Source organism: Archocentrus centrarchus, chromosome 4 (assembly GCF_007364275.1).
Source record: "Archocentrus centrarchus isolate MPI-CPG fArcCen1 chromosome 4, fArcCen1, whole genome shotgun sequence".
Taxonomy (NCBI): Eukaryota; Metazoa; Chordata; class Actinopteri; order Cichliformes; family Cichlidae; genus Archocentrus; species Archocentrus centrarchus.
In genome coordinates this window covers 20,255,630-20,269,984 of record NC_044349.1, presented here as the reverse complement: position 1 = coordinate 20,269,984, position 14,355 = coordinate 20,255,630, and the positions used below count along the sequence as shown (strand labels likewise).

Below are 14,355 nucleotides of genomic sequence, written 5' to 3'. Positions count from 1 at the left end.
TCCTGCCTTGTATATACAGTTCAGCTTGGTGATGGTGATGTAATGGTGTGGGGAGTATTTTCTTGGCACACTTTGGCTCTGGTAGTACCAGCTGAGCATCATTTAAATACCACAGCTTACCTGAGTATTACTGCTGTCCATGTCCGTTCCTTTATGACCACAGTGCACCCCTCTTCTCATGGCTGCTTCCAAACAGGATAACGTGCCATGTCACAAAACTCAGATCATCTCAAACTGGTTTCTTAAACACAATAAGTTCACCAGAATCTCTGAGCACCTTGTTCAAGTCATGCCACAAAGAATTAAGGCAATTCTGAAGGTACTTCAACCCAGTACTAGTGTACCTGTGGATGTCTGCACTCCCCCCCAAATCCTGTGAAAAATAAGCAATCAGGATACAACTTTATACAGAGGAACAAAAACTAAGTGTTATCTGCCATTTATTATACCCTCACTGATATAATTGTGAACAAATTAACATGCCATTTAGGAAATAGTAATTATAACATTATGTAAGTATGATGTATTTCATAATTGCTGTATTCAAAGGCTTTTAGCTGGTGTACTCAGTAACATCTCATATGCACTGCATTTGTCCAATTTGAACAAATTTCTATGAATTTTAGTTTAATTGTTAAAATAAACTAGATTAAAAATGCAGATGTAACAGTACAAAAACAATTGCTTCACATTATATATATATATAAAAAAGAAAAGCTACATAAACTGTAAAAGGAAAATTAAATATACACAAAGTCAGAAAGTGGCTCCTGAATACATCCAACTTTTATTTTTTTACTGCAGAGAATCAGCAATTTAGTAGATGTCTAAATGCACAGCATCAGACTTTTTGCATTCAGGAACAATACTGAACTGAGGCAGCTCCTCTCGACCACAGTCTAAGGATCACAATAATCATGGTGTCTATGCTTGTTATTTCTTTTTTTTTTAACTCATAGTATAAACATGGCATTTAAACACCCCCAATCGCCATCCTATGGGAAACTAGTTAACAATAAGTCTCTGAATGTTTTATCATGTAACAAGTGTGGTAAATAAATTAAACCTGAGGTAAACAAAAACTTAAAAAAAAAAAAAAAGTCCACATATCAGATTCCAAAATGATGAAAATGATATAATATACTTAAGGCTTGTGAATTCTAGTTTTGTGTACAAACAAAAGGGGAAAAAAAAAAAAAATCACCCACTTTTACATTTTTTGATAAGTATAAAAAAACCTAATACATTCACAGCAGGTGCACAAGTTCAAAAGAATTTTTCACACAATTTAAAAAATAAACTAAAACTAGTTGTTCTCACTACCATTCCCTTTGTGAAAAGAAAACTCACAATATGCCTCTGATTGTACTATACGTCCTTAGCACCATGCGGATGAGCTGTCCAGTGATGATGGCAGGATTTAAAAAAAAAAAAAAAAAAAAAAAAAAATAGTCACCTTATCCTGGTAAAGAGATTTAAAACTGATACAGACTCCTGAAAGGAAAGACAAAGAAAGTTTGTTAATATTTTTTTGCAGGTGTGGTGGTGGTGGTCTGTTAAAGCTCTCCACCAATCAGCGCTTTCTTACTTTTGTTGACCGTGTTTTACTGAATACGTTCCAGAAGCGCAAAGTCTCATCTCCAGCTCCCGTCACTATCGCCTCACCGTCCGGGGACATGGCCTAATAGTACATTTTTTTTAAAAATTATTAGTTAAAAAACAAAACACAACAAATTTTCATGTTCCAATTTATATTGTCAATGGAAAGAAAACATGCTGGCTGACCAGGTAGAGCACTCTGTAGGAGTGTCCCGTGAGCTTGGCCACCTGAGTGAGAGCTGGATATTTCCACACCAAGATTTGGTTCTGAGAGTATCCATGGGTGCTTACCTGAAAGAGAAAAGCACTTGTTTGCTTGTTGTTGTTTTTAAAACACTGAACTGCAGTTGGTGTATGTAAAGTTGATATAGCCAAATTAACAGAGAGACAGAGTCATCTTTGCAAACTTTGTCTTTCTGCTACTCCCTTTAGGGGTCGCCACAGCAGATCACCTGCCTCCATCTCACCCCATCCTTAGCACCTTCAGCTCTGCCACCTCCAGCTCGGCCTCCTGTCTTTTCGTCAGTGCCACCATCTCCAAACCACACATCACACAAACCCAATTCCAAAAAAGTCGGGATGCCGTGTAAGACGTAAATAAGAACTGAACGCATTGATTTGCAAAACTCATAAACCCCTATTTTATTCACAATAGAACATAAAACAAATTAAATGTTTAAACTGAGATATTTTACTATATTATGAAAGATATAAGCTAATTTTGAAATTGACAGTAGCAACATGTCTCAAAAAAAAAAAAAAGTGATGATGGGGGCACCAAAAGAAAACTATCCAGCTTGCTATCAGCAGACAATTCAAAAACATGCATCTCTGATGGTATGCATGGGGGTGCATTATTGCCTATGGAATTGGCCTGCCTGTAGTCCAGACCTTCCACCAACTCAAATCATTTGGAGAATCATGAAATAAAAAATGTGACCCAGGACTGTTGACAACATGTGGACAACAGTCCTCTCCCAGAAGTCCAGCATTTGCTCTCCTCAGTTCCCAGACGTTTACAGACTGCTGCTAAAAGAGGAGATGCTACACAACGGTCAACATGTCTCTGTCCCGACTTTTTTGAGTCGTGCTGCTGCCACCAAATCCAAAATGAGCTAATATTTTCCTTAAAATGGTACATTTTTTTCAGCTTAAACGTTTGATGTGTTTTCTGTTCTATTGTGAAGCAAATATGAGATTTTCAAATCATTGCATTCTGTTTTTACTTATAATTTACACAGCTTAACAATTTTTTTTGGCCCTTGTAGCAGGTCTCACAACAATCTTGGAAACCTTTCCTTTCTCTCTTACTGCTATCCTCCTGACACATCACCCCTGACGCTTGTCTCCACCCACTCCACCCTACCCGCACTCTCTTCTTCACCTCTCCCGTGCACTGTTCGTTGCTTTGGATGGCTGACCCCAGGTATTTAAACTCATCTACCTTCACAACATCTGCTCCTTGTAGCTTCAGCTTTTCACCTGTCTCCCTCTCATTCACACAGGTATTCTGTCTTGCGTCTTCTGACTTTCAAGTGTGTTGTGTAGCACCTTATTCTTAATGCAAATGTTAGTTTTTATTTTGTTATAAATCCCCAGGCAGCAAATCCATTGTGTACAGTGTGCACGTGGAGTCTCTTACCAGCTCATTAGCATGTTTGGACCAGGCCAGGTTGCAGACCTGAGAGCCGGTGTCCATACACTGCAAGGGCTGCGATGTCAAGGTATTCCAAAATCGAATACAGCGATCGGCAGTGCCACCCCCTGAGGCCAGCAGGCCGTGCTGATGGGGGGACCAGGCGATGGCTTTAACCGCAGCCAGGTGATCCGTGTACGTCTGCACTGGGCTGAGCGACGAGTGGTTCCACACCAGCAGCTAAGACCACAAGTTGCACCATCATCGTCAATGATTCCCGTGAGCAAAACAAAGGCTTACAGTAAGTGTGCTTGATAAAATAAATAAATAAATAATGCTACCTTATTGTCATTGCCGCCAGAGGCGAGCAGCTGATGGTCAGTGCTCCACTTCAAGCCACACACTTCCTGTCTGTGTCCCTGCAGGCGTCTCTCTGACTGGACAGGAGGTGTCCGCATATCTCGTTGAAGAATCATACGATCCCGGCTTCCCGAAGACAACTGGTCTGCATTCCAAGCCAAAGCTCCTGTAATCACAGCAACCGTAACATAGTCTCCACATTTTAGGAACACAATTTTAATAACCCCTAAGATGCCTCAGCTTTATCCTGGCTGTGTCTTATTTTAGATTCCTTAAGGATTCCTTTCAGGTCACATCTTAGGCCCTGATCCCATTAACTCACCAACTCTGGCTGTGTGTCCCTCTAAGGCAAACAGTTTTTTGCCAGCTCCAGCATCCCAGATCTGAACATAACCTTTGTGAGTCCCCACAGCTACAAGGTTTCCCTGAAAAAAACAAACAAAAAAACCCAACGCATCCTCTTAGTAACAAAAAAAACAACAACAGAAATACTGTACTGTAATGTACTTACCCTTTCAGACCACCCGACTGATGTGACAGAGTCTCCCTCTACTGACAAATCGCACAGTCTCGTCACCTGAGGAAAACACAGCTCAGCAAATGAATCACCGTGGCACAGCACAGTAACGACTGCTGCCAATAAACAAATGTTTTTACACAAAATGCACACATTCATGCTCCAGTTATTGCAATGACACACTCCAGTACCAGTACCTGGCTGGTGCAGGCACTCCACAAGTAAACACATGTGCCCAGCCCGACACTGAGCACATTGAGAGACGACCAGTCCACCAGGTTGAGATAAAAGTCATCCTGCAGCTCCGGAGCATCCAGGACTTTAAAGGGGATCTTGGAGATCTTACGAGTTGGCTTCCTCGGTGAGCGCAATAATTTCTGACTGCAATGAAGAGTTTAGGTAACGTAACACCAAAATGTGGGGACGATCAACAAAAAGATCTAAAACTTTAAAGCTCAAAAAGTGCTCTCACCTTTTATTGCTGACGGGTGATAGTGAGTATGGAGAGATGTTGGTTCCATCTTCTGGTGACAACCTTTTGGTGCTGACTGAATACTGAGAAGAAAACAGAGGCAGAAAACAAGAGTGATTAAAACAACATAAGCACCTGAAAAACAACAATTTAAATAGAGGTGAGATTAAAAAGTGCACAATCTTAGTGCTCTGACAACGTAAATGATAAATATTTGACGTGACACAGAATGTCTAAAAAGTCCATACAGAGAAGAGACTCCTCTTCTCGGGTGTGGACGATTGCAGACGTCTGTCCTCTGTCTGGGGGTCTTGGATCTTTTCTATTCCTGCTCCCAACAGCTCATTCTTCAGTAAAGCAGAGTAGGCCAGCCCATCTGCTACAGCAACAACAGCAATACTTGATTCATAAGACACTTCGAGCAGGTTTAAAAGCATAATGAGGAAGCAGCAAAACCTCCACAACTTCCAAACTTATTCACCTTTGACATTATCAGAAGATGCCTCCTTTGTTTTTTTGTTCTGGCTCGGTGACTTCTCATTTTCCTGCGTATGAATCACAAAGATTATTGATGAATTTATAATGTGTACACTGTAAACAATGTCACGCAGCACAAATAAAATGTCTGGACACACCTACTCATCATTCAAAGGGTTTTCTTAATTTTTTACTGTTTTGTACATTTGGAGACTTTAGAAAATGTGAAATAGCACAAATTATGAATTAAAGAAAAAAAAAAAAGAAAAAAGTTCCATATTTTAGATTCCTCAGAGCAGCCACTGTTTGCTAAAATCTTAAGGCTATATTATTCCAGTATATTCCATCCTGGAGTAAATAATTATTTCTTGGGTTACGGTAACTTTGCGCTGTCCACGTCAATCGTGAAGATTTAGGGAAAAAAGCGTGACTTCCTTCTGCGAACCCTGCTGGCTAATCACAGTGTACATTAGGACACACTCAAAACTCCAGGCTATTTAGAGCTATCTGCTGCTTATTATCAGATCTGAATAAAATCTTTATTCTCAATTTTTCTAACTCCATGACTCTGGACATTAAGGCAGGTGTCAGAGTGTCAATCAATTTTCCTGAAATGGAAATATTTATTGTACCTTACTGTAGCAAACACCAATTAAATCCAACTTATCTGTATAAATAAAGATCAATGATCAATCATTTGTCATGTTGTAAATGGTCACACTAATGGAAAAATATGTTACAGTTGGATCATAGAGATGATGATGTGTATGTGAATATTTGATTGAAGATGAAGCTGAAACAATTTTAAAAGTCTAAAACTGGACTAAATGTATTTTAAAGTGACCTTTATGAAGACAAGCTGCAGACATTCTGTGTTCAACATTTCATGTTGAAATGTGTTCACAGTTTCAGTCATTCAATGATGTCAAACAAAATTAGGAAAGATACAATGTGTGAAATCCAGAGCCTAAATCTCAACATCATTTCCCATGAAAATCACCTAAATCAGTCTCACTGGTTCTACCCAAATAGCAGTGACTCTAAACTCGATCTGCCAGAAGGTACCGTAGGCTCTGTGATGGCTCAGCAAACCAGGTGTGCATCGGAGGCCAAAATGGATAAGAATGAGCGATTCAGGCCCAGATCCAATTTGAATCCAGCTAGTCCTGTCCTGAGCCACTTTGGATCCATTTATAGTGGCTCATTTGTCCCTACATGATCTGTATTCCTTATTTAACATGTCTCATCTTTCCCAAATTATACTGAAATATCATGTCGACAGCTCTACAAAACACATTTCTTATAACACGTTTGCCTTTAATAATGAATATAAAGTTTCATCAATAAAGACTTGGAAAGCTGTCCTGGATTTTCTGGAGTTAAATGTGAAAATATTGCTTAACTTTTACTATTAGCAATAACTCTCTGCTATGGCTGTAAGAGAGCCCTCACCTATCAGTGAAAGCAGATATTAGATCAAAAAAATGAAATCACACACTGTAGCAAAATTTTTTTTTATTTAATAAAAATCTAACTTGAGGGTGGATCTGCCCCAGAGTCTATTGAGATCTGGATAACTAATATCCCAGGTTAATCAGTAAACTCTGTATCTTCAGTTTCTGTCACCCAAATTTTGGTTCCTGTTAAGTTACACAGCTGAATAATTAGATTTAAAAATAAAATGTAAAATTAAGATTCCAGCTTCATCTAATGAAAATTCAGGTTATACAGTTATTCTGTTTATGATGATGACAGAGTGAACCAATCAGGTTTAAAATGACCTTTTCTCCCCACTTGTTTGTTACTTTTTTTTTTTTTTGGTAAATGTCACGGTCCAGATTGACACACTGATCTCAGCGTTAATCAGAGCTGAGCTCATGATTAGACTCAGAGCTTGCTGAACCTGATTCCTGGAATAGGTCCGATCACTTGACCTAAACGCATCTGAGATCGTTTGGGAGGAGCTGGACCGCAGTGCTCTGACAGCACTCTTTGAAAAGCTTAAGGTGACAAAACCGGTATGAAAAACTGCTTACGACGCAGAAGGAGATGCATTATTCCACAGTTTAGATGTGTTCAGGATCTTTCTACATCGAAAATAGTTTGAATAAAAAAAAGAAAATACTGAATGTGGGAGTCAGAAATTTTAACCAATGCTCTGCATACTTTTCACTTACAAAAGCTCAAACTCCACAAAAAAAAAAAAAAAGAGAAACAAACAAACAAAAGTACTTCAAACAAATGCTTACATTTATCCTGTGGAATTTAATATTCCAGTTGGCACCCGCTCTGGTTGGAATGAATCGGTCTCCAAGCTTACTGGGTGAGGACAACGGGGAGCTGGTGGGTGTCCAACTGTGCTGCAGTTTCTGCAACACAAACAAGTGATAATTTATATTAAGTGTATTAATTTATAAACACATTGAGGTTTCAGTGAGTGATTAGTTGACAGAAGATCTAACCAAAAAACACACTCAGTGTTGATGTATAGCTTTATTAATTTCCATTCAGGAAATTTAGGTACAGAATATAGGAAATGGTGACCGCACAGTTCACAATTTCATAGTAGATAAAAGAATAAATATACACCTTTTTATATTATTAAGGATGAAAACTACAAAGAAGTGAAAAGAAGTGAATAACTCACAACAGGGCTCAAATTGTCATTGTCAATGTTGATTTGGCGAAGGAGGCGATGCTCATAGTCGGGATCCATCCTGCACCCTGACCCCTCAACCACAGACTAGGACGACACACCTGTGCAATACAAACAAGCCAATAAACTAACAGTTCAACTTAAATTGAGTCATTCCATCTCAAATCATCACATTTTTAGAACATTTTCTTTTTAATCTAAAAATTTTACAGTCCAAACATTTTTTATACGTATTAGTGTGTATATGTATTAGTTTTTTTTTTGGTTGTTTTTTTTGTGGTTACCCAACAATGCAGATAGAGAAAGTTAGGAAAATAATCCAGTCTTTGCACTATTTAAAAGTACAAAAGCACCGGGTTAGTTTTGTAATAATAGTTACATCCACATATTGATGTTGTTGGCAGGATATTTAAAAGCAGCAGTTTTAGCAGACACCTGTGAATTACCTAACTTTAAATAATCATAACATTTAATGTAAAATAAAGCAAGCCAATGCAAGATTTAGAAGACGAACTAATTCATTTAGGGTCACAGCACTACTCATTTTAACACGTTCAGAGCCTCACTCGTAGCTAAATGTCTCCGAATATGCTTCTTTGTGATCAAGTTTGTGCTAAATAAGAAGCAGCTAATGACAGCTACCGTTAGCTCACTTAGCTTATGGCTAATCTGCTCCTAGCGTACCCACAACAAGCCAGCTCCGGCAGACCACCACCAAGCAAAAACAGCCGGGACAGCCCGGAGATCAGACGATCCGGACCGACGATTTTAAACCATTCACGCTCAGATGGCACTTCTTGTTGTAATTGAGTTTAGCTGATGTCTACATTACATTGCATTGTGGGATTTTTGTGTCACTCCCGTGACGTACACCTCTCGAATCAAAACACGGAAATGCCTCATTTATTGCAGCAGGAGGCTTTAAGCTGGGGTGGAGTTAGCTGTGAGAAAAGTGTTTTAAAAGCAGCGATAAAAAGTGGATAAAGGCTGCGGTCCTTGCAAGCACAATTATGGTATGTGTCCCAATTTCGATATAAGCGTTTATGCCACAGTAAGAATCTTATCATAAAAAAAAAAAATCCCATCATATGATTGTCATATTAAACTGGAAGCAGTATAACATCAACATGAATAATGTTGGGAACTCCTGATGCAGCTCAAACAAAAATAAAAACCCTTAAATGCAGATACTTCCAGCTATTAAGTTTCAGGTACTTGTAATGCCTACATTTAAAGTATAGAGGGAGCACTGGGCCTACTTTTTAATGATAGATTTACTGCAATGAAAGTGGCAAATAAGGAGCAGAGTGAAACTTTGTGCAGTAAGGGAGAGAGGCTCATTTTTAACTATAGTAGGTAGGAAAGATTTCATAGATTGGTCTTTCTGACAGTGGAGCTGATGAAGGAACCTCCTTCTGCTGTTTAAACACTAGGTCATGCAGGGTTATGAGGTGTTCTTCTGTATGTTTGCCAGAAAACAAGATAAATATACAACACAGAAGAGAAGAGTTTCTTTCACAGTGGTAGGAATGGTGCTGTTGCAGATCGTAACAAGAAAGTTAAACAGGTATGGTCAGAAGTTTACATCATCATCATTGGCATAAATGTCGTTTGTCACAACCTGGCTCGAAAGGCCATGACAAAAAGGTGGACACACCATTTGCCAATTTAAACAAATTATTTATTAAACAAACTTAAGCAAGTGAAATAGAAACTGATGTGATGTGCAAATCAATAGGATCAGTGGTTTAGAGTGTGTGTGTGTGTGTGTGTGTGTGTGTGTGTGTGTGTGTGTGTGTGTGTGTGTGTGTGTGTGTGTGTGTGTGTGTGTGTGTGTGTGTGTGTGTGTGTGGAGATGTATGTAAGTGTTGTAAATGCAGTAAATAACAAAAACAACCTAAAGAAAAACAAGTGCAACTCAGAACATCATGGCAAGCAGGTTGGTGCACAGCAGGAGGGAAGAAGAGACTGCCAGCCCCAGATTTATACAGGGCCCAGGTGTTCCCAGTTGGCCCTGACAAACCCTGCCTCAACCACCAAAAACCTGAAACACAAAGAAAAGGTTAAAAACAAGGGGCAAGGGTTGTCACATCTCCCCACAAAAAGAAGGGTCCCAGAGGGACCCCCACAAAACCTAATTCAATAATTAGTAAGTCATATCCAAGATCAGGGAAGTGCCATTAACACATACACAGTCCCAACACTCCCACACCTCAGCAACTAGATCTTGGAAGCAAATCAAGACAGTGTTAGAGTGCAAAACAGTAAGGCATCAATGGGAACATCCCCCCAGAAAAGTTAGCACAAAATGTATAGTGGGGCACAGGACAGAGCGCCCGCCACAATATTATAATTTCCTTTAATAGTTTAATGTCCAACTTACAGGCTTCAGGCAACAATGACTAGCAAATTAGTCACTAATTAGGACAGTTCAATGAGTTCAGAAAGATCAAAGGATTATGGTCTGTATAAACCACCACTGGCTTACTTTCAGTACCAACATATGCTTTGAAGTACTGCAGGGCCCAAATGTAAGCTGGGGCCTCCTTCTCAATCACAGAATAGTTGAGCTGATGCAAATTAAATTTCCTTGAGAAACAGCAAACCGGTTTATTTGTGCCATCCTCACCATCCTCACCTCAACACTGCACCAGTACCCACCTTACTGGAGTCCACCTGGGGCTTGAAAGGCTAATTCAGACAAGGAGCAGCCAAAACAGTAGCCAAACAGAACAGGTGTTTCACAATATCAAATGCACTCTGACACTCAGAGGATCACACAAACTTCTCAGTGCTTTCTAGCAAATCAGTTAAAGGCACAAACACATTTTTACAAAAATTACATTAAAAGCCAACTGGCCCCAAGAAATCACATCAACTGGTGGCAGGGGGAAGATACTGCTTGCACCCTTTCACAGAGAGGGCACACCAGGCCCTGCCCGACCAGTCCAGAACTCATAACTGTATACTCGTAGTCTGGATGGAGTAACAAATGCAGAGATTTCACAACCACATGTGGAGAATGGGACAAACAAATTGAATTTGCTCACAAAATTAGCTGGACCCACTTGATTTGTATAGTCCTCCACTTTGCAATAATCCGTACAAAACCATGGAATTTTTCAACAAGCAAACTTGAAGAGGCCCAGCTGGAGGAAGAAGGTACAGTGATTTTTTAACATATACTCAACCTCAGCGTCCATCGTTTGGCGCTTCTCAGGTAACACCCTGTTTAACATCCCCAACATCCATATCATGCTCTAGCAGGTGAGTGCAGGATGGATTATCCCCAAACTAAGATAGATATTTGTGAATAAGGTCAACCAATTCTTCACGCTTGAAGGCAGGCAAATGCCCCACCAACCCATCCACCTTCTTCAAAGTTTCAGAATTTTTCAGCCTTACCACATACAATAGGGTCATCCAAACCCTTAACATCTTGGGAATCAGACTCTGCCACAACATGAGCCAAGGTGTCCAAACTAGCCTTCACCAACAGCAGGACTAATGGATACACCAGAATCTCCTACACACAGCTCAGTAGATCCTGATGCATCAGGCGAATAATATGGCTTCAGCAAATTTACATGACACAACTAGGTTGCCTTTCTGTGATCAGAAGTAGCAACAATATAGTTTTGCTCAGATAACCTACTTACAATAGAATAAAGACCCATAAACATTGCTGGGAATGGGGATCTAAACTTTTTGGTAATCTGCTCGACGTCATAGAGCTTCTTCATTTTTGTTTGTGCAGTTGACAACTTTTCACCTTTAAGCTCACCTGTGCCATAGAGTCTCTCCCTGAACCCATTTAGATTATCCAAGAGATTCATAGGTGGATAAGTTTCTTTCAAACCTGCTTGCAATACCACACACTGTGTGCCCAAAGACAAGAAACTGGGCTGAACCCAGTACTCTCCTGAACTATCTCCCTACTGGACAATTCTTCCTAATTCTGACCTAGTTCTGTACAGTAAACACATAACACAGACTTGAGTGTATGATGAAATCATTCTAATTCTAACCCCCTGACTTTGTGCATGGTATGCAGAAGAGTGGTGATGTTTAATGCTCAATTGTTTCAGAACAAGAATCCTGTATCCCCTCAGCTTGCTACCTGTATGTTGGAGTTTTCACCGGTTGATGAGAGGGTCGCTTCTCTGCGCCTTTTGGTTGGGGAATGGAGCTTGACTGTTGTTTGCTGAACCACAGTTCAGAGTACCCAGCTTTACTTGAGACGCTGGGAGGGGTGCTCTAGGGGTGCTCCATCTGGTGACTTCATTGTCCTACTAAGAGACATCAATGCTCATGTGGGTGATGACAGTGAGACCTGGAGGGGTGTGATGGGGAGGAATGGCCTGCCTGATCTGAACCCACAGTTTGTCCATGACAAATACCATGTTTAAGCATAAGGATGCTGAAGGAAATGAGTTTTTATGAAGTTTCAAATATACTCATGGTATATGTTTGCTCTTACCATCTTTACATTTATTTGCCTGAGAAATCTGTCTTAGACTGGAAAATAAACATAACTGATTAATTACACAGAAGCTCATAATGTTTGGTGTCAGCCAAGAACAGTGTGTTCATTCTGGGTATGTCTCTATCCCTAACAGATTATCAATAACAGACGCAAGGACTCTGTCTGGGCAATGGTCAGCCACCGAGGGAGACTACACAAGTGATAAGGAGAAACTCCGAGGCCATCTGAGAAGTGACTGCTTTGTTTTCCACATTTTGTTTTGTATAATGATGTAACCAAGATTGATAAGCTTTGACTATATTAAACTCTGAGCTGAAGAAGAGAGTGTCAGTACTTCATGTCATGTCCAGTACCACACAGGGCATGGTATGCATTCTGACCCGGATGAATCTGTAAACCTGTTTGAAATGGCTAATTAAATTTAATAATTGAACTCCTTATTCCATTGTTTTGTGTCATTCCTGTTCGATGAACGAACACACAGAAACCAAGCAAAATGACACATTTTTATTTTTCAACAATGGCCATAAGTGCGTGTGGCACCAAGACGCCCTAGGTCGTAGGTCGATGTTTGATTTTGTAATTGCATCATCAGATCTGCGGCACTTGGGTGAAGAAAGGAGCTGAGCTGTCAACTGATCACCACCTGGTGGTGAGTTGGATCAGGTGGCGGGGAAGGATGCTGGACAGCCCTGGCACACCTAAACGTATATAGTGAGGGTGTGCTAGAAACTCCTGGCAGAGGCCCCAGTCTGCAAGATCTTCAACTCCCACCTCTGGCAGAACTTCAGCATCATTCTGAGGGAGGCTGAGAACATTAAGTACAAATGAACCATGTTCCACACCTCCATTGTTGATGCCGCCATACAGAGCTGTGGCTACAGGGTGGTTGGTGACTGTTGTAGTGGTAATCCCCACCAGATGGTGGATGCTGGAGATGAAAGGAGCCATCAAGCTGAAGAAGAAGACCTGTTGGATTTGGTTAGCCTCTTGGACTTTGGTGGCAGCTGACGGGTACTGGCAGGCCAAGCAGAATGTGGTTCAGGTGGTGGCTGAAGCAAAAATTGGGTGTGGGAGGAGTTAGGTAAGACCATGGAATAAGACTTTCGAACTGCTTTGAAGCAATTCTGGCAAACCCGTCAGGCAACTCAGGAGGGGAAAATGGTGCTCTACTTACATTGTACATAGTGCAGGTAGGGCGCTTGTGGGATATTTTATTTTGTATGGTTTTATACTCTTTGTATATACCATTTGGTGTGTGCGCTTTATATACCATTTTCTGATGTTTTTATACTTATTTTTTGAATGTTTTCCTATACCTTTATTTTTTATGTTTTTATACTACTTTTGATATATTTTACATACTATTCCTCCAAGTCATCTTCCTTGACCTGGCCAATGCATTCGGCTCAGTTCCTTATGATCTACTCTGGGTATCTTTCTGTTTTTTCCAGGTACTAGAAAATTTTACTCTGGTAAAGTCATATTTTCAAGACCTGCAACTCTGCTTTACAACAGCTGAGTTTATTACAGCATGGCACCAATTGGAAGTTGGGATCATGGCAGGTTGCACAGTCTCACCATTGACTTTTACTATAGCCATGGAGGTCATTATCAGGGGCTCAAAATGGGTTGTAGGGGCTGAGAGAACCAAGGCTCCGTCTCCCGCCCATTAGGGCATATATGGATGATTTGACCATATTGACCACTACTGTGGCATGTACCAAGTGATTACTTGGGAAACTGCAGGATACCTTTAAGTGGGTCAGGATGAAAATCAACCCAAATAAATCCCAAAGCATCTCCATAGTCAAGGGGGTAGTCAGAGACAGGAGATCCTGCATCGGTGAAGACCCCAATATCGACAGTGTCCAAGCAGCACGTAAAGAGCCTGAAGAGATGGTACAATGCAGACCTCAAGGACAAAGAAAAGGTGCAACAACTAAGGCAAGTTAAAAGTCTGGTGCCTATAGTTTGGACTCTTCCCCCGAGTAATGTGGCCATGCACCATGTATGAGGTCCCTTTAACAACTGTGGAGAAGTTGGAAAGAATGATAACCTCATATGTGAAGATATAGTTTGGTGTCCCACAGGCTCTGAGCAACATTGGCCTCTATGGAAAAGGGGTACTGGAACTGCCACTGACAAGCCT

At 40.4% G+C, this 14,355-nt stretch overlaps 1 protein-coding gene across 3 annotated transcripts; it reads right to left on the bottom strand.

Moving 5' to 3' along the window:
- Nucleotides 1-1,422: 1,422 nt before the first annotated feature.
- LOC115779010 (fizzy-related protein homolog) lies at nt 1,423-8,582 on the bottom strand. Of its 3 annotated transcripts, none has more exons than XM_030727430.1 (14): nt 8,402-8,582; nt 7,709-7,818; nt 7,311-7,430; nt 5,066-5,129; nt 4,833-4,963; nt 4,585-4,667; nt 4,310-4,493; nt 4,107-4,172; nt 3,918-4,020; nt 3,577-3,761; nt 3,242-3,475; nt 1,786-1,890; nt 1,589-1,681; nt 1,423-1,494 (listed from the first exon to the last, which is right to left on the bottom strand). In XM_030727430.1, the coding sequence occupies exons 2-14, from the start codon at nt 7,775-7,777 to the stop codon at nt 1,453-1,455; spliced, it is 1,479 nt and encodes a 492-aa protein (XP_030583290.1). In that variant the 5' UTR covers nt 7,778-7,818; nt 8,402-8,582; the 3' UTR covers nt 1,423-1,452. The 3 variants fall into 3 exon arrangements, with proteins under 3 accessions (XP_030583290.1, XP_030583292.1, XP_030583291.1); XM_030727432.1 differs by having other exon boundaries at nt 4,833-4,960; XM_030727431.1 differs by having other exon boundaries at nt 8,406-8,582.
- Between the last annotated feature and the right edge of the window lie 5,773 nt (nt 8,583-14,355).

Bases quoted from the DNA above. Each gene is read 5' to 3' on its own strand.
- LOC115779010 (XM_030727430.1), bottom strand. From the start codon at position 7,777: ATGGATCCCGACTATGAGCATCGCCTCCTTCGCCAAATCAACATTGAC. The intron at 4,173-4,309 runs GTACTGGTACTG...TGTTTTCCTCAG, and splicing joins GGAGTGCCTGCACCAGCCAG to GTGACGAGACTGTGCGATTT. The intron at 3,476-3,576 runs GTAGCATTATTT...TTGTGGTCTTAG, and splicing joins CTGGCGGCAATGACAATAAG to CTGCTGGTGTGGAACCACTC.